General features: G+C 37.6%; 1 protein-coding gene across 1 annotated transcript; it reads right to left on the bottom strand.

Annotated features, from left to right (window-relative positions):
- Positions 1-4007: 4007 nt before the first annotated feature.
- On the bottom strand, positions 4008-26590 carry haus7 (HAUS augmin-like complex, subunit 7). The gene is made up of 9 exons (XM_028454079.1): positions 26482-26590; positions 22466-22581; positions 22316-22389; positions 22176-22237; positions 11781-11977; positions 10873-10969; positions 10569-10781; positions 6587-6698; positions 4008-4685 (listed from the first exon to the last, which is right to left on the bottom strand). The coding sequence occupies exons 1-9, from the start codon at positions 26536-26538 to the stop codon at positions 4564-4566; spliced, it is 1050 nt and encodes a 349-aa protein (XP_028309880.1). The 5' UTR covers positions 26539-26590; the 3' UTR covers positions 4008-4563.
- Between the last annotated feature and the right edge of the window lie 742 nt (positions 26591-27332).

Genomic DNA, 27332 nt, shown 5'->3' with positions numbered 1-27332 from the left:
CACAAAATGGATAGAATCTCAATACAAAACAACACGATAAAAAAGAAAGCATGCATCTCATTGACTTCTTTGATCAGGAGGCCAAGATAGAAGTTTGTAAAAAATTCCAGACATTTTTTATTTATTTTTTCCCCCCATATTAAATAGTTTTCACTCTGTAGGGGGCACTAACTCGCAAATGTCTGTTTTTCCACATTGAGCTGGTTTTGGGCCGGGGGTTTGACAACTGATTCGCATTTGACGCAAATTGGAGTTTTAAGTAAAAGTACTGTTACTTTGATTAATTTTTACTTAAAGTAAAAGTAAAGTTACTGGTGTAAAAATCTACCCGAGTAAAAGTAAAAAGTAGCTCACTTAAAATGTACTCAGAGTAAACGTTGGTTACTCTTTTTTTTTGGGGGGGGGGGGGGGGCTGCATATCTCCCATGCAATAAAAAATAAAAAGATATGCATAGAAATCAAACTAGGTTATTTTTTTTTATAATTTATTAGAGAACACCATTTCAAAATAACGTGCAAGAGAACAATCAAATGAATGTCAATTGGATGAGGTAAGTGCTTGTGTCAATACATCCAATGTGTAATAGCATCCAATAAATCACCTCTGTAAGCAAGAAATGAGTATAGTATGTTATATAGTCTATAAAACATTCTAGGTGGAATGAGCCGAAGGAGGAAAAAAATGATACTGATGCCCCAGGGTGACGTACAAATAATAATAATAATAATAATAATAATTAAAAAATAAATAAATAATAATAATAATAATAATAATAATAATAATAATAATAATAATAATAATAATAATAATAATAATAATAATCACATGATTATTGTGAAAAACTGCTGATCAATTGGCTACAACACCTATAGCTGTTATAAAAAGAAACGCGCACAAAGTGCGTAAAGACGCACAGTGGCTTATCTGGCACTGGAGGACGAGGCGCACGGGAGACCAGAGTTGGCGCCAGGCAGTAATAAATGGGGGGGCATTAAGAAAACTGCTCTGTGTCGCATGCAACCCCCCACCCACCAAAATATAGGTCTGCAGCTGGTCTCTCTTGGCACTTCTGAGCAGGTGGGTCCACATCCTCCTCCGCATTAACAGCTATAATGTAAACGAACTTACAAAACATCTTAACGACGTTAGCCTGACAGTCAAGGATACATGAGGTATTCGCTGCCACCTTTTTAACCCGGTCTGGTCCGGTGCCAGAATTACACCACAAGACAGAGGGATACAAATAACAATCTTTATTTAATTAATTTTCTAAGAGATGCTGACATCAGCAGTTCAGAAGAACTCCACACAAGGTTACTGTTGGCCCAGGTGGCCCCGCCCCAGCCCCATTTAACACACAGGACCCTTATCAATAAACTCCACTGCAAGCAAGCACAGCACCACTTCACAGCACACTAAAACCAGAAACATGCACACCCTTCAATACCACTGAAACGGAAATTATGGATCCAAGCACTGAGGCGAACAAACGTAGATGGAACTACATGGAGCCCAAAATCAAAGTGGTCGTATGTTTGCAGTAGACATTTCATTAATGGTAGGTTGTGTATTTTGGGAATCTAATTTCTTACTGACTGATTCTATGACATTCATTATGAATTAGCCTACATTTAAATTGTAATTTATTCAGTAATGACTGAAAAGCTTATGGCTAGTGCGTCTAACTTGAAGACAAGCAACGTGAAATTAACAGTAAATATGCAGTGCGTTGACTTGTATATGAAGTATATTAAATAAATTTATGTTTATTTATTTATTTTATTTATGTTTTAATTTAGGATGTGTTATTATGATTATATTATTAGCAGCGCTAGCCTAGCATAGCCACATTACGCAACGAGCCAATTATCATGATGACATAGGCCTATATAGACACAAAAACACATACATAAGCCTACCATAAAGAAAATATATGCATCCAAGCTTTAGTAAGTCCTCATCTTCTCCATTGTGTAGATGCCAGGCCTGTTAATGAGCTACTTGTAAATAGAAAGCCATTGGAGATCTGGCCATGTTGTCGGGTCGTTTTTCCATTAATCTTGAGGTCCTTTGTATGGACATGATTCCAAACCAACCAGATGTAACTTCCCTTCATATCGGTGCTTGGCCTTTGGCTCTAATCTGAGGAAATATTCGTACAACATTGAGTAAAACCTTTGTGTTGTCCGCGGTAAATAGTGTAAATAGCGGTTGTCAGACAAATGTAAACCCCTCTTAAAATGGCAAAGGGCGTTGCTCAGGCAATTCCCGGGTGATGATGTCACTGCGTAAAGGTGTATTAGGCATCAGTTGACTAAAAATGGGCTACAAACATAATACAAATGCAAAACAGTGAATCAAGATGCAATGGAGTTATTTAAATGGATAAAACTTATCCAGTCTGCTGTCGGCAACCCCCCCCCCTCCCCCTCCGTTATGGGGTTCCAAGTGTAAAAATTTAGTATAAAAGTTGTAGCTAACACATTTTCATTATATATCTCACTTTTCTCATATTTAGAACATTTTCCTACATGTAACACAATATTTAACCACATATATAGAGGTTAAAAAAAGCATTAAATCTAAATGGTATATGTTATACTGTATCTAAATGTTAAATCTATATCTAAATATTTAATCTAAATTTTACACGTTATCTAAATGTTAAATCTAAGTCTAAATATTTAATCTAAATGTTATATATCATATCTAAATGCTAAATCTTATATCTAAATGTTATATATCATATCTAAATGCTTAATCTTATATCGAAATGTTATATATTGTGACACTCTGCACAGTGAAAGGAACCAGGCAGGTCGGCACTCAAAACATCGGTTTATTTAACCAAACAAAAATTGTCACTGTGGGCCGTGACAACGCCAACAAAAAAAAATAAAACTAGCGAGGCTCATAAAATCCATACGCTGACTCCTCTGCACACTTTTTACTCTCTCATCCCAGCATCCCACTCGCTCATAACCCCTCCCCTCAGGGCCGCTGCCACCCCGTTGCCATGACAATAACATAAAAGATAGGAACCATGACAAAATAACAGTTTACAGCATGAACATTAAACACTTAAGTCATTACAATATCATATCTAAATGCTTAATGTTATATCTAAATGTTCAACCTAAATGTTTTGCACATATGCTAATTGACCCCGCCCCTTGTAACCTCAACCAATACACAAGCAGAGACACACACAGCCACTCCCACCCACCTCTTCACCGATGCCTGCATAACTGGTGTAAAACCATTGCTTAAGGCAAAGACAAGTGCAGCAGGTAAACATGTCCTTTCAACATTTTCATTTCTGAGCTATTGCAGCCACTCACCCCCTTCCTTGGAATGGTCAAGGTCAATGCCATATATGACATTATTGAAATCTTTGTGTAAAAAGTTAAAAACTCACTTTCTGCATTACTTGAGATGTCTTTTGTAACATTGTGATGTTGAAACGATTATAACGGCTCAACCACACTTTATGTCTGTATTAGTTATTGGAGTCAGGTTACACAAGAGCACAATAACTGATAAACGGATGACGTGAGTGGTAAAGCATAAATTAGCCCTGCACATGAAGTTCGGGGCTCTTCCTCTTTGATTTTGCTCAAGACTCTGGTTTAGGCATTTTTCTTAGAAGGGTGTGGTTGAGCTCGAGATCTCGTATTGAACTGTTTCCTGCACAACAGGTAAAATAAAAGGTCAAGTAAGAATTTAAACTGTGATCCTTCCTATTCAACGAACACGCTGGAATAAGGAAAGATTATATTCCAACACAGGCCAAAGATAAACACACACTGATCCTAACAACAGCTCTAGGGTACGTCCAATAGCACAAATGTAGCAGACTCCCGTCCGTGTGCGGGATTTATTTTACTCTATAACGTAATTTATTTCAAATGTAGTGAAGTATTGTTACTTGAAACTAAATTCACTTAAGTAAAATTACAGATTTTAAAAAGTAGTAGTACACAAAAAAGCTACTCAATTACAGTAACAAGAGTAAATGTAATTTGTTACTTTCCACCTCTGGTCCCTGACGGGCATGTGGTGTTCGAATAGGCTCCACCCCTTCTCTACGAGAGCAAGGCCCTTTGCCAGCTCGTGGCGCTCGGGCCAAATTATCTAAACTCAATTATGCTGACAACAGCAACAGACTTTTGCAAATACAAGTACAGGTATAATTATGTCATAATTGTAATTCATTATCAATTACGCAATTAGAATTCACCCCAACCCTGTAAAGAAGTTCAGCCAAGAATGTGCAAGTAGTTTAAAATGAAACCATTAAAATGATAAGTGGATGTTGTCAGTTTTTCACTGCTAACGTGTTGCAGCTGTATTCTAAATACAGTCTAAATGTTCTGTTAGTTACAATTTATTCATTCACACATTTATCAGATGACACATGATGAAAATATTTAATGTACAGGTATTGTCACACAGCATGAGGCTGCAATAATTTGACAGCAGAAGACACACACACATACACACACACACACAGAGAAACAATGCTTCGTTTCCCACTGACAGGTACAGGAAACAACAAGTCGTCACAAACGTCTCAGGTCTGATGACTGGTCGGAGCTTGAGCTCCCAGTGATTAAGTCACAGCTGAAATGAAGGTGAAGCAGGAAGTCTCTGATTCGTCGACTCATTTCCACCAACTGCTCCGCTGCAAGGAGACAAAAACAAACTGAAGCATGTCTTCAAAATAAAGCAATTTATTAATTAATTTAATTAATTAATTAATGACAGCTGCAGCCGCTGTTACTGAGGGCTGAATGGGTTCAACAATGACAAAATGCCAGGATTCTGATTAAGCAAAAAAAGAACTGTGACCTAGATCCTAGGTTCCCAAAGTGGTGTACGGGAACCCCAGGGTTACACAAATTTTCACAGGAGGTACATGAAGAGAAATTAAAAACAGCGTTCCAAACTAGAATATACTGTAAATAAACCAGCAGACAGGGGCCCTGCTCTGGCATAGACTTGCGTTAATCTCACTGATTGATTTACACCTGTGACTGACTGTTGCTCATTCCATCGGGCGCGGCTAACTGATAAAAATGAATAAGATAAATGTCCTTCCACATGGACTGCTACCACTAGTCAGCCCCCAGTTGAAGGGTCACCTGCCAGCGACAGCAACACGCAATATTCAAGGTGTACGGCGGACCAAGATGCTAGCAGTGGTACATGTGGATAGCTGAGTGACTAGCATGGCCATGGACAGCAGAGAGGAGTCAGATACAGAGCCCCCTCATGCAGCCTCATGAGGGGTCTCTCTGGGGGGGCAGATACAAAATACAGTAAGCAAAACATTCAAACATTCAACTGTGAGCCAGATAGCAAACAATAATCATTTTTGCCATCAAAAGCCTTGTCTCAGTGAAGTTGTTTATTTTTGTGTTTTTTTAGAAGGAAATTAATGTTTAGATGTTATAGTTTTCAATAAAGCAAAAAAAAGTCACTGACAGATTTTTTTTATTTTTTTTTTTTATGAAAAAGCCTGTTTTCTCAGCTTTTTGCTCTGATATTAGCGAATTGTGTAAAACTTGCTCTATTCAACTGCTGATAACGGAAGGACAAAACAAGCTACAAACAGAATCTTTCAGAATCTGGTGTCACATTTCAGATCGTCATAGTACAAAATATTCTGTGAGTCTTTAAAAATTAGTCAAAATGCTCTAAAATGGCTGGCACTGAACGAGTTAAGAGACTTACAGCTGTCTTTTAATAAAATGAATCTATTCCACAAAAGCTTCTGTTTGTCGGTTTGACGTTACATGATGACCGCACATTACAGTGCTCAACAAACCAAAACACACACGCACACAGGTTGTTTTTGAGTGAGCAGCTTACAAGCTGCTTTTTGGTGCATCAGCTGCTGTCTTACAATATAAATGAGTTTTTTTTAAAATTATTATTATTTATTTATTTATCAACTTTTACTTTTATTGTGAAAACTTTCTTTTAATCCATTTTTTTAAATTTAATTTTTTTTAAACAATGTATAAATCTAAAATGAAATTAAAAAAAGATGATAAGTTGATGACGTGACAATAACAACAATAATAATAATAACAACAATAATAATAATAATAATAATGCATTGGATTTTATATAGCGCTTTATTATAGACACTCAAAGCGCTTTACAGAATTAAGGCATTATTCTTTCACTCCAAACTTAGTGGTGGTAAGCTACTATTGTAGCCACAGCTGCCTTGGGGCAGACTGACGGAGGCAAGGCTGCCAAAGTGCACCATCTGTCCCCCGACCACCACCAACACTCACTCACACACTACATTCATACTAGGCAATGTGGGTGAAGTGTTTTTCCAGGCCCAGACCTGCTTAGCTTCTGAGATCTAACAAGCTCGGGCAATGACAGGCTGGTATGGTCACAAGTTGAAAGAGCATTTCATTAGTGATCTAATCATTAGTTGCAGCCCTATTCACTAATGAACCCAATATTTTCATTTGGACTTTTCTTTTCTCTCATCTTCTAATTCCTTTATTTACGCACGCACGCACGCACACGCACACACAAATATCGAAAGCCATGCCTTACACAACGTATACTTCTTCCCTTGGCTCCAGTACTGTGGGCGTGTCTGCAGCTGCTTTATTTCCTTGCTGATGAATGCAGAAGCTTCACACAATTCATTAAGCATCTCCAACTCCTGATTGGGAGAATAGACAGATAAGAGTGTAAACATCACTGTACTTCACTTCCTCTCTGATACACCATGTAACATTGAAATACTGGAATCTTGTACCAAAACAACAGTGTCATTAAAACATTTCCCAACTAATCCGTCCAATCAAAACCTCCAAATGCCTTGGTTTACTTCAGCATTTACTAAGTCACAAATGTCACCCTAACGTAAATCTGCATCATTTTTTTTTTTTTTTTTATCAGAGACATTGGTCCTCATTTATCAACCTCATTTATCAATTGGTCGTATGAAAGGACCAACGTGTGATTTATGAAACATTCATATGTGACCAATCCCAGCTTACAAATGATCAGGTGTTGAGAAATGCGGCAGCTGATAAGCCAATACATGTTACGCCCTTAAATATTCCTGATTCGGAGGCTCCGCCCACTTAGGTTAAACAAGAAAAGAAACTTTTCCAAGATGAAAATTGGCATCTTCACATCTGAGGAGGAGCCAAACAAAGATGTGAAAACTGGACTTAAAGGAGCTCATTTAAACGCTCTGGAAGACGATCAGCTACTGAGCAGGTGATGTTTGCCCTCGTTTGCAATGGAAACAACCTCACAGCAGAGATCCTGGAGAGACACACGGGAATATGACGTTTATATTGACCTCATTCCACACGCTTGAGGCACTAAATATCACAGCAAAAGAAATGAACAACATCCTTAAAAATGACTAAATCTTGTCCATTGTGTTTATTATGCTTTCAGCCAATTTCACCAATAATTTTTCACATTACTGATTAAATACTGCAGCATGTTTGTAAGTTTCAGGTGTACTTTACATTTTAAAAGCATGAATGAGGTCCTATTTCCTCCGTACAGCCCCCAGCAGAGATGGTAAGTAACAAATACTTTGTTACTTACTTAAGTAGATTTTTCAAGTACTTTGTACTTTTAGAAGTATTTATTTCTCTGTCGACTTTTTACTTTTACTCTGTTACATTTTCAACATAAATATCGGTACTTTCTACTCCTTACATTTCCTACAAAAAAGGCTCGTTACTTTATATATATATAGCCTATAAGCCTATATTGTTTATTTTTTGGCACCGCGACACCAATGCACGTCAACTGTTTTGACCCAGTGGCTCACTCAGCCAGGATCAGAAGCTGAACGTAAGGGGGAGGGCTTAGATGGACATACAAGTAATAATGATTGGCTAAAGGTAGAGTGAAATTCCATGGTAAGCCAATCAGTGACAGAGTTTAGGTAAGTGGGCGTTGCTACCAAGCTTGTGCAGACAGTGAGAGGACAAGAAACAACGATGTGGAGCCTGAAGCAGTCTGTTGATTTAAAACTGGTGTTTACAGCGTGGAAGAACAATCACCCCTTCAACCTGCTTGCTGTAAAAAGAAAAAAATACATGTCAAGTGTCCTCTTCATACGTAAGTTTTTCTAATCTAATGAAACATTTCTCAGCAGTGAACACCACTACTAAGCTAGTGGCCAAAAATATTAGGGCTGCAAAGTGTTGTTAGTAGCAAGCCAGGTGACATCAGAGAAAGACATGAAGTGCTCTTGAGCGTTGAAAGTAATAAAATGAGCACCACATCCAACTGTGTTAGTGCTCTTTTTCACTTCATGAAGTCAGATGTTATCTGTAGGTTTTATTTACCTGCCAATTTTGTATTGAATGTTATTTTATCAGAAAAAATACCTGACCCATGACTCAGACATTCAAAAAATGAGCGCCACCAAGAAACAACCTCCGGTGCTCCTTGAGAACCAGATCAAAATTGTTGTGTGCACCACTGGTTATGACATAAGAGCCTTATATCATAACCAGCGCTGCACACAATGTTCAGAAGTGTACAATACAAATGCTTAAAGGACTATATAGTGAAGTACATTGGGATAGTAGACAGTTTGTTCAAACAATAACATTGCTAAAGCAGATTTCATATAAATTATCCTGTGTTTAATAGCTTTGCAGCCAGTGAATCATTCAACAGAATTACATTTTACTTTTAAAGGGGACATATCATGGTTTTAAATCCTTCCTTTTTACATATAAATCATACAGTTGTGGTCTATATAAAGCGGAACTGCAATGCTTGGGTCTGAATTCCTCAATATTATAGCTCCACAGGCCCCTTTTCTACCCCTTTTCTGATGTGCTTCTGAGAGCAACTCGTTCGTGCGGCCTCTTTAAATGCAATTGAGACACTCCATACCCTGCCCCCTCTTCAGGTGACACTCGGTTCAACTCCACCCTGCTCGGCCATTTTTGTAGTTTGATAGAAGAGCTATGTAGCAGCGCATAAACTTTTTATTCAGGTTATTTACAAAATGTCAACAACAGAAGACTTGTCCATCCAGCCTTACATGTTTGAGCCAGAGTCTGACCCAGCGGAGCGAGATGAAAATGAAGATGATGAACCTGCAGAACCCTAACAAGTGAGCTAACACAAGCACCCGAGCTAACGCTAGCGCCAAGCTAACGTCACGAAATGCATTTTAATACAGTCTTTTCAAAGACAAAAACGGCAAAATGAAATGACTAATGAAAACTTTAGAATTAAATTAAATCACGTAGGCCATATCATCAAGGATCTAAAATAGCACACAGCGCTAACATATGAAGTCTGAAGACGGTGCAACTGCTAATGCTAACAAAACAATGACAGGGACGTCTTATCACACTTTTTAGCGTTATTTACAGCTTACTGAAGTGCTCTGTTCGTCGTCTCCAAAGATAGAAGGAATTGAACCCTCAATCAGACAAAGTCTTTTGGCAAATCCTTCTTTATACTGGCGAAGCGGTCATCCTTGAAGTGCTTCACGCACACAAAAATGACCTTACCCACAGATGTGGGTACATTTCTGTGAAAAATAAAACTCAACCAGGCACTTCGAAAAGGTTCTGATGCTGGGAGACGGTGTAATGAAGTGTGTGGGTTACTACATCCAACAACCGAACATTTTGACTTATCCTCTCGTAACTTCGGCATCCTTGAGCGTGGACTACAAAAGAAAAGCGAGAAATAAAAATGGCGGATTGCTCGAAGTGTTGGACCTGGAGTTGATGTACTAATTTGGCAGTTCCGCTGCAAATACTGTGATGTAATAGTTCAAAAAACGTAATAGAGAATAGAAAAATCGAAACAGATTGAAAAATATGAGCAAAACAGAATATAAAGATATCAACGGAGCACCTGAAGAGACTAATTTGATTTTTTCTGTACTTCTAAGCACTCTAAATATACAACAAAATGCATTTAAGGGCTAAAAAAGTGGATTTAACATGATATGTCCCCTTTAAAAGTACTTTTGAGTACATTTCAGAGCTGGTACTTTTTACTTTTACTTGAGTAGATACTTGGATCAGTACTTTTTACTCAAGTTGTTTTTACATAGGTATTTTACTTCTACTCAAGTAAGGAATCTGGGTACTTTTGCCATCTCTGGCCCCCAGTGATGTGCTGTGAGTAGGAAATACGACCCCGTTCTCCAATACAGAGTATAGCAGCGCTGCGTCCCGTTTGCGTATGTGTGCGTGCGCACTGGGTGAATCTATGTGCTCTGGTAGCAAAGTTATTTAAAATATACTTAAATGACAGCTGAGGTTTGTTTATTATTTTATTTTCAGTCTCAGTCAGATTTTGCAGTGCTGCACCACAAATCCACACACACAGATTTGCGTACACAAGGTCAGACCAGACGTGAGATCTGATCGTAGCGTACGCTCATGTCAGAATTGACAAATACCAAAGCTTGCGTGAATATGGTCAGATATGAATGTACGAACGGTTGATAAATGAGAGCCATGGTTTTTAGGTCTCGGGATGAAGAAAAAACATTATGAGTTATTTATTGTGTGTGTACCGTGTCGCAGGCGAGAAGAAGCTGGTGCACTCTCTGGAAGATATCTGTCCCAGTTTTGAAGCTGGGTGGCTCTCTGCTACAGAGAGCTCTCAAATCAGACTCGTAAACATGGCTGAAGGTCCCCATTAGCTGCTGGAGGTCTTGTGCCGCTACACGCAACAGGCTTGGAGAAAAGGCCGCAGGAGTCTGTCCCTCATGAGCTAAGAAATCACACTGAGGAGAGAGAGAGAGAGAAAGAGAATTGTCATTAGTAAAAAATAGACATTCATGGCAGCATTTATGTTTGTTCATTTCAGCACAGCACCTTTGACTGTAGCTGCTTCAGTTCTGACTGAGCTGCCTGCAGGAGTGCAGCAAAATCAGCAACGTCAGCTCTGCAGGGCCGATGACATGCCTTAGTGCTTTAGGAAAAGAAGAGATCTATCAAACCGGTTAACACCTGGAAACAAACACTACTTAAAAACATTCAAACTTCCACAACATGCAATAAGTTGTAAGGGCCTCCGATTTTCCATGATTGCGAAAAAACAGAATTACAAAAAACAAATGTTCCCTCTCCCTCTTTATTTAAAATAAGGCGGAAACATGACATGGAAATGCCTCACATGCATGTTTGCAATCTCTAGAATGCATGACAAACAAACAAATATGTCCAATTCCGCACATAATCACATGTAACAGATCAAGTAGTCACATTATCCTGTGATTGAAAATTAACGCAGAGCTTCATCTGAAATGTTCTTTTAATGTGTTGATTGAGGTTGTTGTGACTGCATTTAAATGTGAAAAGGCTCTGGCACAAAAACAGGTTTAGCTGATGGTGTATTAGCTGAACTGGTGATCAGTTTATCTGGTGACACGTCACGGTAGAAGCATCTCCAATCACATGGCTGAGCGGGATTCCGTGCAGTCGTCAGGAATCCAAGGTTTCACAAACAATGTTTTTGATTCATGTCACACATTTCCAGGCTGAGGGATTAGCAGTGTGGCTAACATTGCTCTAACAATATAATCTACAACCCTATTTATCATGTTTGGTATGATTTCAGGATGTTTAATAGCCAGTAAAGTCATCTCAACAGAAAAAGAAGATGAAACGAAGAGGAAACGGGTAAAGTGTAATGTGACGTGGAGAAATGTTGAACCGGATTATCAAGGCCCTACTCTTGGACAGGAAATAGTAATGATGACAGAGTTACTGGGCACACGTACCGGTACTCAGTGTGAGCAGGCCACGGGTCGAATGCAGGTTTGGTCATTTGTGTGAGGTGTGGAAGATTCTCAGGAGCAAAGATCTCATTCAGCAGCACCTCACCATCCGCTCTGAGCCCAGCAGACGTCTGGCAGCCCGTCACCAGAGCTAGCAGCTGCACCAGGAAACGCAGCTGCCGCTGAGGGCTTGCAATACCCTGGACAAATTGAACACTGATGTCAGGCGGGTGGAGTATTCTGATCAGAACAGTATTTCCCTGCAATGGGCAATTTCTACCATATGGAAGCCCAAAAGAGTTATAATTAAATAAATAAAAACAACATTTTGAAATAAATACTATTTTGATAAATAACAGACAAATATACAATATGGCCATTAAATTGTTAAATAAGGTAATATTAATATGAAATACATTTTATTATTTTTAAATACATGTATCTATTTCCACAATGGTCTTTTTTATTTCATAATGTCGTTTTTCAGCAGAATGACTTTGGTCTGTCAATCAAAGCTAGTGGGTTGGACCTCAGCTTAATCCTTTAAGATCGATTAGTTTTCCTGGACATGGGTCATGGCCGTTCTTTGACCGACATAGTGGTAGCAATGGGAGGGAATATAAATAAAAGTATTATTAATAATAAAAAAAATGAAGCAATAAAAGTGCTGTGAGATGTGTCTAGCTTGAATGTATTCATTGTGAGTGAGGGAGCGGGTTCATGCGCATGGCCGATGCACGCGTGTGTGCGTGTCAGTGGAGCAGGTGTGTGTGTGTTAAGACCTGGGTTCAGTCCAACACGGTGACCGTGACAGGTAGCGAGGTTTATGTTTACAGTCCAGGTAGTTAATAAGGTACAGCTCTCCAACTCCAACACAGCCTGTTGTTTCTGCGCTGTTCCACTTTTATCTGAGGATTTAACACCAGAGGAGGAGCTACAGATTCCAAATCAAGATATCTTCAACTCCCATCCATTAAAGATATCTTTCGTGACATTTGTAGATATCTTTAATCACGTTTTAACTAGTCAAAATGAAATTATAGATATCTTGATCTGGAATTACGCCTTGTCAGAATGCACTTGTAGATATCTCTAAATGGAGTTATGGATAGTCAAAATATAGTTGCAGTTATCAATTATTAAGTTAGAGATATCTTTAAATTTAGTGTGGTTAAAGATATCTCAGATTCAAGATATCTTTAACTTTAATTGTAACTAGTCAAAATGTTATTACAGAAATCTTGAACGAGAGTTTCGACTAGGTGAATTGCTATTGCAGATATCTGTTATGACAAGTAGGAGGAGGGGCTAATGGTGTGCGGGAGGTCAAATGTGAGACAAAAATTGTTCAATACGACGTAGATTTTTTGCACAACTCTCAAGTGAACGTAGCTGTTGCTCCCCACAAACACCGTGATTGTAACTTCTCTCTAACCCTAAGCCATTTCCTAAAGATCTAATCAATTACCGCAACTGCCATTTCTTCTGTTAACACTAAAATTACATTTCCTCTTCTCCTCCAGGTCATTTGCTTCGAAATCTTTTATCCAGTTAAAAGTTAAACATTCTGTTGTCAAAATGCAATTCCACAGTATTGATTCTCATTACCGATATTGTTGTATTCTCCAATAAGAAAAATCTTAGTTTTAAATTTAGTTGTCTAATTTTGTTCATTGACTAAAAATGTGCATAGTCATTGTGGCTTTGCTATTGTTAGCAAAACATGCTATGGTTCCAACAATTTAAGTCCAGTTGTGGTAAAGAGAACTTGTGTTTCGGTAATGAGAATGTAACCATACAAACTATATTTTTAACTTGCCTAACTATTAACTTTAATATTATAAACTAACTTGGTATTTTCATTAATGTCCTGTTTAATTGCAGACAGTCAGCAAGTGACAGAAAGAAAGCTATAGCGAAGACCAGGCTGAAAAACTTTAGAGAGAAGATTTACACCAACCCAGAACTACTGGAATAGTACAGAAGGAAAGAGAGAGAGGTTAGGGGTTGTAGAGGTCACAGCAACAGTAATTAGCTCAACGCGCATGCACGCATATTATTATATTATTGTACCATCATGCATTTGATCGCAAATTTCACCCCCTGAGCTAGGCTAATGCAAGGTTATTGCTAATGCTAGGCTAATGCTAATATTAACCCACTGATAATGCTAGGTTAACTAGACTAATGCAAGGTTATTGCTACATTATTGCTATTGCTAGGTTAATGCTAATGCTACGTTAACTAGGCTAATGCTAGGTTATTGCTACGTTAATGCTATTGCTACATTAATGCTAATTGATTTCTCCCTCATATCTATCAGATTTGAGGGGGAAAGGTCTGGTATTACTTTGATGACATTAAACCTATCATCCCAGAGCCACAACCTGCCCCTCCTCAGCTTTACACTTCTGTGTGTTTCCTGAGATCTGGGCAAAGTACACAAAAAGCATATGTAAAACAGTTGAATTAGAAGTTGTAAAGAGAATGTAACAGGAAGTAAAGAAATTAATTTTTAGTTAGTAATATGTTGTTGAGAATCTTTAGGTACAATGGACAGCCACTTATCAGTGACTTAGAAAAATGTATTTTTAGCATATGTTCTAATGCTGTATTTTTGTGTGTCTAATGTATTTTGTCCATGTATGTCATATAATTTATTATACCTGTATCCAATCTGTTCACCTATAAATTATTTTAACCATACATCAGTCTTAGTGTTTACTATATACAGTATAGTATATTTATTTATCATCACCGAAATTTTGAACCTCATTACCGAAACCCATGTTCATTACCACAACAGGTGTTGATTTAATGTCAATTTAATTAATAGAAATCTAGTAGGAGCTTTACAATGTGTGTGTATAATATATACTTTATGCCTTTCAGGTTTGTCAAATCATTTTGAAAATACCTATAGGTTTCATTAAAATAACAAAACTTTTTGGTTGCAGATTGTGGAAGGTGTTGCGGTAATGTAGATCATACAATTTTGTTGCACAGATTGCAAACATGGGTTGGACTAAATGGAAAAGTAATGCAATGGTTTAAGTCATACTTGGAGGAGCGAAGTTATTTTGTAAGCATTGGACACTTTGAATCTGACAGATTACCAATGTCCTGTGGGGTTCCTCATGGCTCTGTTCTTGGACCCCTTCTGTTTAGCCTTTATATGCTTCCTTTAGGACAAATTTTACAGAACTGTAAGGTTGATTATCAGAGCTACGCAGATGACACACAACTATATCTATCACTGAACCCAGATGACTATGGTCCCATTGAGGTGTTGTGTGACTGCTTAGAAAAAGTAAACTGCTGGATGAGTGAAAACTTCCTTCAACTAAACCATGACAAGATGGAGGTGATTGTTTTTGGTAACAAGGAAAAGAGGACTGCTGTCAGCAATTATCTTGAGTCTCGATCTTTAAAAGCTAAAGACCAAGTCAAAAACCTTGGTGTTCTGATTGACTCAGATCTTACATTCAGCAGTCAGATCAAATCAATCACAAAAACAGCTTTCTGCCACCTAAAGAACATCTCCAGAGTGAAAGGTTTAATGACTCAGAAAGATCAGGAGAAACTGTTCCATGCTTTTATCTCCAGCAGACTGGACCATTGTAATGTTCTTCTGACAGGAATCTCCCAAAAGAGCATCAAATAGCTACAGCTGGTTCAGAACGCTGCAGCTCGGGTCTTAACCAGAACAAAGAGGTCAGAGCACATTACTCCAGTTTTAAAGTCTTTACACTGGATCCCAGTCAGCCTCAGAAAATACTTTAAAGTTCTGCTGCTGGTGTATAAATCTGTGAATGGGTTTGGTCCAGAATACATCAGTGAGATGTTAGTCAGGTATGAACCCAGCAGGTCTCTCAGATTTATGGACACAGGTCAGATAGTGGAGCCCAGAGCTCACACTAAACACGGTGTTGCTGCGTTTAGTTGTTATGCTGCAAAGATGTGGAACAAACTGCCAGCAGAGCTGAAGTCAGCATCACATGTGAACATTTTTAAATCAAAGTTAAAGGCACTTTTTTTCTCTACTGCGTATGATTGAGAGAGAGATTTTTGGTCATGTTGTTAATGTAATGTTTGTTGATGATTTTAATTGATTTTACTGATGATTTTAATTGATTTTACTGATGATTTTATTTGATTTTTACTGATGATTTTAATTGATTTTACTGATGATTTTAAATGTTCTTATTGATTTTAAACAATTGAATGTTTTATCATGTAAAGCACATTGAGTTGCCTTGTGTATGAAATGCGCTATACAAATAAATTTGCCTTGCCTTGCCTAATGAGAGAACTCAGTCTAAATCACATAAAAGTGTTAATTTAAAGGTATTGTGGACGATGTTTAGCTTCCGGGTGGATCATCAAGGCTATTGGTCCTCCAAATTGTCAATCATGTTTACAAAAGGCCGTCGCACGTGCTCGTGCCCGGTGCGCACCGGATCCTTTTAAAATGGATTTTCACTTACCGGTGGCGAGTCTGACGTAGTGGGAAAAGTGCAAATCTTCTTTTGTAAGGTAAGCTTGTATGAACGATGCCGACTCCAACTTGTAAACAGAGCTGTGCACGAGGAAAACGGGGCTCGTGCACACGTAGGCGTGTTGCGCATGCGCATTTTTTTTCAAAATGTGGAGAGGAGTTTCTTTTTTAAACATCGTCCACAATACCTTTAAATATATGTCATGTCAGTTTCAAGTAACTGTGCAGGACTGTCAGAAATCAAACTTTAAAAATTTGAAAATGCATTCTTTTTCCTAATTATCTTGACGTTTTGAGACTATTGCGGTAATGAGATTTTTTTTAACTTGTTCTGGAAAATATGTTCTAAAAGGTGCTAAACTGTCAATAAATATTTTAAAATTAATGCCCACAAACACTTAAGACCTTGTTAATAATGCCTAAAAAATGTGTTTATTCTTGTCTTTTTAAAATTTAATGTTGTAACTCAATGAAAGGAAAATTTCATGAGCATCACCCCATTGCAGATATCTGTAACTCAGTTTTGACTAGTCGAAACTGAGTTACAGATATCTCTAACTGTCATTGTGACTAGTCAAAACTGAATGCAGATATTTCTAACTCAAAATTAAATTTTGACGAGTCACAAATATGTTGTTGATATCTATAATGTTAATTTTGGATAGTCAAATGTAGCTATTAAATGTTAAAAGGGCTTGCTATAAGCAGAATCTCTCCTTTCTGCTCTCTGTCGTCCGTCACCGAGTAAAAGTTGGAAACCGTCCATTTCCACAACCGAGTCCGTTGTTAACGCTGTGAGCCACTAATCCGTAAAGATCCCCATTGTTTCCTCCTTACGCTACACCGTGTCTCGCTGCATAGGCTAGTGTAGCATTAGCACATAGTGCTAACAGCTGATGTGTGTTAACAATGGGCCCGTGGCTCCAAGCAGTGACTACCAACATTATCAGCAGCAGAAAAAGTAGTGCAGTTTGGGCATCCAGTAGTGCAGTTTGCATTGACATATAAATAAAGTATAATATAAATTCTCTATTAACCCGCAGTGTTTGTTTTAGCTGTTAGATAGTTGGAGAGGGAGGAGCTAACATTCTAGGAGGCATGTTAGGTGACATCACCTGCCAACGTGGGCAAAATCCAACTGTCCAGTTTGGAGCAGAATTTTTACAAAAATGTGGAATAACAAGGGAGGGAGGAAAAAACTTTTTCAACTTTGGCCCTCTGAATGAGGCTAAAGAGATGTACTGTATATCACTGTAGCAAAACCATTATAAAATGATTTTTTCATCATGCCTTCCCTTTAAAGCACTTTAGCTTTTTTTTGGAATGCATGTTGTTTTATTTGAAGGGCTAATATAAATGAAAAACTTTGTTGTGCTTTTTATGAAAAGCAAAGACTACTGGAATATTTAAAAAATGTCATAAAATTCAATAAACATTTACCTTCTTTAAAAAACATGTCTAAAAATGTATTCTAGCCTATTTATGCACTATTTAAAAAAAATAGTAAAAAACTTAACCTCATTCAATATTCAGCCAAGCGTTTATATTTTATTCGCTTTTTAAACTAATGTTACCATTTATTTTGAAATGTGAGACTAATTACAATTATGAAATTATACTTATGTGTTAAAATTTAAGACTTGAGAAACATTAATTTAGGACATTTAAATGACAATTAAGGCCTTATTATCAGATTTATTAATTTAATGCCTTTTAAGACTTTTTAAGGATCCGCAGGAGCCCTGTTAATGCTCAGTCAGCCTATGTGATCGATAGCCATTAGCCGTGCACTCCAGTGACGTGCCGTGACCACTAGGGTTGGGTAGGCACGTTGCAAATTGAGACCACCAATGACAATTTCATATGTTTCTGCTTTCAAGTGTTAATTCAATTCAAATCAATTTTATTCATAAAAAGCAATTTCCGACAGTCATCTCAATGCGCTTATCAAAATATAAAATTAATAATAAAAGAAAAAAAACCTAACAAGATCCACATGAACAAGCATTTAGCCATCTAACAAAATCAACATCATAAACATCATCGAAGAAACATAAACAATTATTTTATATAGCCTCCATACTCTCCCAACAAGATATTTCTCATGACACGGCAGTGCATCCGTTGTTTGTGTTGGAAACACAGAGAAAATGACAACAACAACTCGGTACAGCCTCAGTGAGGAGCATCCACAAAGGCAATCTTTCCTTTTGTTCCTTTCACTGTGAAAAGTATGAAACATTTTCTGACCTTACCTTTGCTGAAGGTCTGGTAATTGAGGTGTAGTTCTCCCATCTTTTAAAAGCTGTCGTTTTTCCTCAAAAAAAAGTTTCTCTATCATTTCTGGCGCTGTCATCCTGTCTGTAGTATTATCCCACCCACTAGCTAGAGAACGTAGCAGCAGCGGTCACATGGCACCTTAGTCCTCAGTTCTGATAAAATACTGATAGTAGGAGATTTTAATATCCATGTGGACAAAGATAGTGATAGCCTGAGCTCAGCCTTTATGTCCCTAATAGACTCAGTTGGCTTTTTTCAAACTATTAATGAAGCTACTCATCGTTTAAATCATACTCTTGATCTTGTTCTAACATATGGCCTTGATATTAATGAACTAAAAGTCTACCCTGAAAATCCTCTGCTATCAGATCACTTTTTAATATCTTTTAACATTATATTAGAGGATCTCGCACTGTGCAATAAAATAGTTACGAGTAGAAATCTGTCCAATACTGCTGTGGCTAAATTTAAAGAGGCCATTCCTGCTGCCTTAAACTCAGTGCACCATCCAATAAATAACTATGATATTAATTATAACCCCTCTCAACTGGATCTGCTTGTCAATAGCTCTGCTAGTCTGCTAAAATCCACCTTGGACTCAATTGCCCCATTGAGGGAAAAAACTATTAAACGTCAGAGGAAAGCTCCGTGGTTTAGCTCTGAAACTCACACACTCAAACAAACAACCCGTAAATTAGAGAGAATGTGGCGCTCCAATAAAACAGAGGAGTCACGAATACTCTGGCAAGAAAGCCATAGTAAATACATGACAGCCTTACGACATAGTCGATCTACATACTACTCCTCACTAATTGAAGAAAATAAAAATAATCCGAGGTACCTTTTCAGCACTGTAGCCAGGCTAACACAAAGTCAGAGCTCTATTGAGCCCATGATTCCTCTAGCCCTCAGCTGTGAGGACTTTATGACATTTTTTAACGATAAAATTCATAAGATTAGAGATAAAATTAGCCACTCCCTGCCTTCACCTGGGCCTGCTGTACCATTAAATGTAAATAGGCCTAACCTAAACTGTTTCACACATATAGGACTTCAGGAACTTAACTCTATTATTTCATCCTCCAAACCATCGACCTGCCTTTCAGATCCGATCCCAACTAAGCTGTTTAAAGAAGTTGTTCCCCTGGTCTGCCCATCTTTGTTGGAGACAATAAATATATCCCTATCAATAGGCTACGTGCCACAGTCCTTTAAAGTAGCTGTAATCAAACCCCTTCTCAAAAAACCTACTCTTGATTCCAGCACTTTAGCAAACTACAGGCCTATATCTAATCTTCCTTTTATTTCAAAGATTCTTGAGAAAGTTGTGGCGGCTCAGCTCTGTGAATTTCTTCAAAACAACAGCCTGTTCGAGGACTTCCAGTCAGGTTTTAGAGCTCAACACAGCACAGAGACTGCTTTAGTTAAAGTAAATAATGATCTACTCTGGGCTTCAGATGAAGGACGACTCTCAGTGCTGGTTTTATTAGATCTTAGTGCAGCTTTTGACACTATAGATCACTATATTCTACTAGAGAGATTAGAGAAATTACTTGGAATCACAGGGACTGCCCTAAACTGGTTTAAGTCCTACCTATCTGATAGGTACCAGTTTGTACACGTGAATAATAGGTCTTCTGTGTACACTAAAGTAAGCTACGGGGTTCCTCAGGGCTCTGTGCTAGGTCCAATCCTCTTCTGTATCTATATGCTCCCCCTTGGTAATGTTATGAGAAAATACTCTGTTAACTTTCACTGCTATGCTGATGATACCCAACTGTATGTATCAATGAAGCCAGGTGAGACAAATCAGCTATCTAAACTTGAGGCCTGTCTAAAGGACATTAGGGCCTGGATGGACCAAAATTTTCTTCTTCTCAACTCAGACAAGACTGAGGTCATTGTACTGGGCCCACGACACCTTAGAGAAACCTATGCTAGCCTAACTGCCCTAGATGGCATTACTCTGGCACGAAGCACAACTGTTAGAAACCTTGGGGTTCTATTTGATCAGGATTTATCCTTCAACTCTCACATAAAACAAACTTCAAGAACTGCCTTCTTTCATCTCCGTAACATTGCTAAAATCAGATCTATCCTGTCTCAGGGCGACGCCGAAAAACTCGTCCATGCTTTTGTTACCTCTAGACTGGATTATTGTAATTCTCTTTTAGCAGGCTGCCCGAGCAAGTCGCTTAAGACACTTCAGCTGGTTCAAAATGCTGCAGCACGTGTACTGACTAAAACTAGGAGAAGAGATCACATTACTCCTGTATTAGCCTCTCTGCATTGGCTTCCCATAAAATATAGAATAGAATTCAAGATTCTTCTTCTCACTTATAAAGCCCTAAATGGACAGGCACCAGCCTATCTCAAGGAGCTTGTAGTGCCATACAATCCCCCCAGAACACTACGCTCTCAAAATGCTGGACTACTCGTTGTTCCATTTGTCTCTAAAAGTAGTATAGGAGGAAGAGCTTTCAGTTATCAGGCCCCACTTCTCTGGAACCATCTACCAACCACGGTTCGGGGGGCAGACACCCTCTCTACCTTTAAGGTTAGGCTCAAAACATTCCTCTGTGGTAAAGCTTTTAGTTAGGAACCAGCTCATAGCTCATAATTAAGATGCAATAGGCATAGACTGCCGGGGGGGGGGGGGGTCTGGCATGCTCGGTTGGAGAGAGGTTGGAGAGGGCGTTAAGAGAGAGGTCATTTAGGCTAGAGAGGGACCGGAGAGGGTCCCATTCCTCTCTCAAACACTCCCTCTATGTCTGCTTCTTCCCTTGTGTGTTTGCTCCTGTACTCCTTCTGGCTTTTGTCTTGCAGGTCCGTGGGATCCTTAGTGTGGAGTTACAGAGTCTCAGCGGTTCTGTCTCCACCCTCTCCTCTGCACACACCCAACACAGCATAACGTGGATGGCTGTTCATCATAGGAATGGGATCCACACAAGGTTCCTGCTGCTTAACAGAAGGTTTTCCTTGCCGCCATGATGAATTCATGTTGGGTGTGGGATACATATGTATGTGTATATACGTATATATGCATATGTGTGTATCCATAAAATGAAGAGTCCGTCCTTAAGACTGCTCTACTGTAAAGTGCCTTGAGATACCATTGGTTATGATTTGGCGCTATACAAATAAAGATTGATTGATTGATTGATCTATTCTCTAATGTACTGTGAACTTACGTATAGCATTTAGCATAGCACGGTTACGTGCAAAGGCAGCTCTCTACGCTGTCTTTGGACGTAAATGGTTGTCATCTTGGGGACCTGACTGCGCATGCGCAAACACGTAAAACCACGCAATGGGAACGGAGGCAGAGGAGCAATGTGCCTTTGGGAGGGGGCGTGGCCTCCCTCTGCCTTACAGCGGAGTGAAAAAAAAAAAGGACTGCAGCTGTTCCAGGAAATAGCGCCGTTTAGTACTTTGGGCTATGAAATGCACAAAATGCGGACACTTTCAAACTTATAGGTACTGTATGCTATTGGAAATGGAAAAATAAATAATTTATAATTATATTATAATTAAAACAAATAATCAAAATATCAATTCACCCTTGGGTAGGCACAGCCTACCTTGCCTACCCTGACGGCACGTCACTGGTGCACACTCACCTTTATCAGATCGAAGTCATCTGCATTGCACAGCATCAACTCTTTCCCGAGCATAGCCATTTCTGTGTGATCATCAACAAAAGAGTCTACAGACAACAGCTTTACTAGAGATGTGCACAAGTGTAGTACATCCCTCTTACCTATCACAAAAGCATCTTCTTGGTCTTTCACTCCATTTGATATTGCCTTAGAATGGGCAAGTTTGGGGTTTATACTGTAAAAAAAAGGGAACCAGAGTAAAAAATAAAGCTGATTGTTTTTATATTCTGTGTTGAAGCAAGTCCTTCAACCTGGTGCAGATCCAAGCCAGTATATGGGTGCGGCGCTGTGAAGGAGCAACAAGCAGCTGCAGCATGTCGTCAGCGTCCTGAAGGTACAAATCCTCCACCAGGGGACAGGATGCGGCCTGAAGCAGCAGAGAGAAACAGATAGCCTGAACGTTTACTTCTAACACAGTTAAGTCTGCCTGACAATTTGTAAAATCATACAAACCATTACCCACTGAACAATATTAAAAGAATATCACTGAAAAATGATCATTAGATACTTTTTAACACCGAACATTTTAGCAATGCTGAGAAAAATCAGAGTAAACACATATGTTGGTCCTCCCCTAAAATATGAATATTTTGAAAGTATACATCAATCAACATACTTATATCAGCAGCAAATACATGTACAGTATAACATCCCATCAGCTAAAAGTGTGATCCCAACTAAAAATGAATGGCTTGATAGAGGAAAGGAAATAAATTTAATGGAAGAACTAACTTTTAAATTAATTATGTGACAAATAATAGCAATTACAAAAAAGCTAATATTTACAGCAAATATTTACTGTTACAAGTAATCATACCTATCATGTCATTTTTGGAGTTATTTTATTGTATTTTCTAACTTTTATTAACACCAATGTAATTGCTTTGGTTATTATTTGTATGTATTACTTACTACTGCTATAATTATGTATTTTATATAAATGTTTATTATTATTTTATAATCACTGTTGCGATTATTATTATCTAGTGCTGTGGTTGTCAAACTGGGGGGGCGTGCCCCACATCAAGACAGGGGAATGGGGCTACAAAGGCCTTGCTGAACATCGAGCATAATTTTTTAAAAATGTTTTTTCTTTGCACTTAATAAACTTATTACTCATCCAAAAAATTGGATAATAGCACATTTTACGTAATTTTTTTATGGGTTTTTGAAGAATAGTCACAATGTTTACCTTTTAAATACATAAAAAAAAAATGTGATCTTTTTTTTTGACATTTTGTAAATTCTTCATTCTTCAAAGGGGAACGCAACAGAAAAGGTTCGGGAAGCACTGACCTAGTGTTCTCCATTTTTTTTTCTCTCTTTCTCTTTTCACCATCCCTTGAATACCAAAACTACTGTTGTAATGATTGCTCTTTATCTTATTTATAAAATACAAAAATATTAATTTCATTTTGACAAAAAGTGACAGCATTATTAAAATGTTATTTGCACCCCATCTGCTACACAGTCTGTGACTTTGCTTGATAGATGGTGGTTTGAATTGGGTAGTTGTGTGTCATTTAATGTTAGTTCGATTTTTCCTGTGTGCAAACAGACAAACTGGTAATTGTGGATGAAAGTGGTAGAAAAGGAGCTCTGCATGGATTTGAATGTCTTGACGGCTCATAAAGAGTTAAAATCCAAATTTCCTGCAAAGTAACACCTTAATTTGAGAGAAACTCAATTTTGAGAACAAAATTTAGCATCACTTTCAATTCAGTCATTGTTAAGAAAACAAAAGCAGAATTTGGTTAGAGCGAGTACCATCAGTTCTCCCACTTTCACACAGACTCACCTCTTCTCGCAAAAACGACATCAGATTTACATTCAAATTAGGGCTGGGCGATATATCGAATATACTCGATATATCGCAGCTTGTAGTCTGTGCGGTGTTGAAAATGACCATACCGTTAAACTCGCGGACTTTTTTTTGATTTTTTTTTTTTTTTTGAAATGTCATCTTAATGACAACATGCACAAAAGGGCACTATTTGTTTTAAAATATTGTAGTGGCATTATGTACAAAAAGTGCACTTTAATTTTGTGTTTTGAAATGCCATGTGAGTTGCATCCTGCACTAATGTCTTGTTTTGAAATGTCTCTGTGACAATTTTGCACAGAACGTGCACTTTCTGTTGACAATTTTATGTTTGAGCCACTCACTGTTTAATAAATACAGTTATGTCAACTTTGACTTAGTTGTGATATCCCCTTTTTTGCATGAAAGTTTAAAATTGGCATATATTAATGCAGTATGATCAAGAATGTTTTAATGTAGACATATAGAATCATCATACTGGTGTGATTTTGTGCATTAAAGTGTTAATTCAAGGGTAATGCAAAATATCGAGATATATATCGTGTATCGTGACATGGCCTAAAAATATCGCGGTATTTATAAAAGGCCATATTGCCCAGCCCTAATTCAAATTAGTCTTTGCTTGAAGGCATTTAACAAAGGTTATCAATCAATCAATCAATTTCATCACCAAATTGTACATTTCATCATCTATTTATTTTCATCAACATTTCTTTCAGCGAAAACAAACTAAGATCAAACTAGTAACTATTTTTATCATTAAAAATTGCATTTTTAGAAAGCAAATCTGAGTAAAGGCTTAAGTTTAAAAAAACCTCCAACTGTGTATGAAATATTTGGCCATTATAATAATGGAAGTGTCTATTGATACAAAAACGTATTAACTGGCCGAGTGGTGGCACCTGACTCAAGAATTCCTCCTTCTGCTGCAATTTGGTTCGAATCCCTCTTTGGTCATATGTATTTTTTTCATTTTAACATATTTAACACGGCAAATTCGACCTTTAAAAATACATATATACAAAAAAAGAAACATTTTAGGGTATTTCCTGGGTTAGAGCTAAAATAAAAGGGTTAGCGGGGTAGCTGAAAATAAATATGCAGTGATGTTGCAAGGTATGCGTCCTGCGTCGCTGACGCATACAAATCTGAAAGGACGCAGTAAATCCACTATCCATGCGTCCCAGGGACGCACCTAATTATTCCCATGAAAAACGACACATTGTGAGTTACAACTTATGTTTAAAATCACAGTAACTAGCAAAAGAAACCTAGCCGTCAGAGGACCCCTTTATGCATTAAATCTGCGCACACATGATCCCCTTGTGTACATGCTAGTTTAGCCGCTACAACAACAACTAGCACGTTAACTAGCTGCTTACAATACACCACAAACAAATCTGCATAATTTTATTTTTCTCAACAGACTTTGCATTGTGTTAGTTAAGTTAAATTTTTGTGCTATAAGTTTCATAGTGATTGACTCAGTTCATTTGATTTAGTTGATGTTCAGACAAGAAGATTTTGGTCTTATTTTGGTGACAATTTATTTTTTGACTGTCATGGTGATGAAATTTGTGTTAAAATCAGCACTTTTATTGACAATTTATTTTTGTACAACAGACACCATTTTGTTTTCATTTGAATTTTAGTAATATATTTTGGTGCTCTTTTATGTTGCTACAAAAGTACAACATAACCTGCCACTGTGACAGCTATTGTGGAATAAAGTTTTCAGATTTGGAATTCTATTTGTTTAATTTCAGATACATTTTGAACATACATGAATAAATCTGCTAATTATATACATATCATATCACCATTAAGAGAGTTTAAGACTACAATTTAAGAAATAGAAAGATTTTTTTATTTCTTTTTATTGGGGACCTATTGAATTTCCCATGGACCTACTCAAATCACCACCTGTGTGTCCCGGGACTCACTACATTGAAAACCTATCAACATCACTGAATATGAGCTAAAATAAAACTGACGGAACTTTACGTCACGTGGTGCACCTATCACGTTACCTACGGCCTATAATGATCCCATGGCTATACATCTTTTTCTTCTCGTCCTGTGTTGCAACTCCAAATGTAATGTTTGCAGTAATGAGGATAGTAAAAATTTCAGTCGTTTCCAGCTTTTCAGGTTTGAAACGCATCCCAAAATAATATGTTGGGCTTCTATTTCTACTTCTCAAATTATTCTCTGTCAATTTTAAACCTGTCACAAAAACATATTAAATTGATCATGAATGTATATCATTAGATACCATGTTAAACACGAAGGATACACATATAAGTGGGCGAGTACAGTTTTAAAGAGAAAACTGGTTAATAACTACCCATTTTGGTAGAGTCAATATTAGTAACGTTAGCAATAAATACCTAAAGAGAGTTTCTTCATTTTTTGTGTGTCTTCTTTAAAGTAAACACTTCCTACCTGCAGTGATGAATATACATGATGGGACAGTTTTTTTTCTGTCGAAGCTCCCGCCATTTTCTAAACAAAAACAAACAGCCCTCACTTCTTCGCTGGTTATCAGAGAGAAGAGACACAACAAACAGGCAGCGCCCCCCAGCGTCAGTCCGCCGTAACGCTCAACTCGCAAGACATTTGTTTCTTTTACTTTATTAGTGGTTGTTTTTTGTAATATTTACAGAAAGAACATGACAAAACAAATGCTCCACAGAATATCCACAGCCATAACACCAATAACACCAAAAATAAATTAAACAACTTACACTCCAACGCTGGTTTAAAATATAAAAATAACAAATCAAATAATAATATTTATATTTGTCTTGTTTTATACTATAAAGCCAAACAAGTTTTAGAGCCTCGGATACATCACCACGGAGTACTGATTGCTTTTTTAAAACAAAGCCATGTTTTTTTTTTTTTTACATTTTCTAAATTAGTTTAAATTGTATAAATAGACTAAAATTTGTCCAATCTAAACCAGCGGTTAAAGTTTCCCAAATTAATGGAATTTTGTCTTTAGGGGCCTGTACTACAAAGCTGGATAAGTATATCCAAGATATCTCTCCGAACGCAGGCTTCAACTAACCAAACTTTCTTCATCAGAGAGCCCCGTCCTACGAAGCAGAATATAAATATGTTCACTTAAGCTAATTGTTTTTAGACTGTCTACGTGCATGCTCCTGTGGCAGGGGTGAAGATTGCAGTGATAGACAAATTACAATCACGGAGATTCACTGATGTAGAGCAATTTATGTCAGAATTGAGAAATAATTCTTCAAAAATATGAAAAATTTAAATCCATAATTCAG

The sequence above is a fragment of the Gouania willdenowi genome, chromosome 7, assembly GCF_900634775.1.
Source record: "Gouania willdenowi chromosome 7, fGouWil2.1, whole genome shotgun sequence".
In the NCBI taxonomy this organism is placed as follows: domain Eukaryota; kingdom Metazoa; phylum Chordata; class Actinopteri; order Blenniiformes; family Gobiesocidae; genus Gouania; species Gouania willdenowi.
This window is presented reverse-complemented; position numbering and strand designations above follow the sequence as displayed.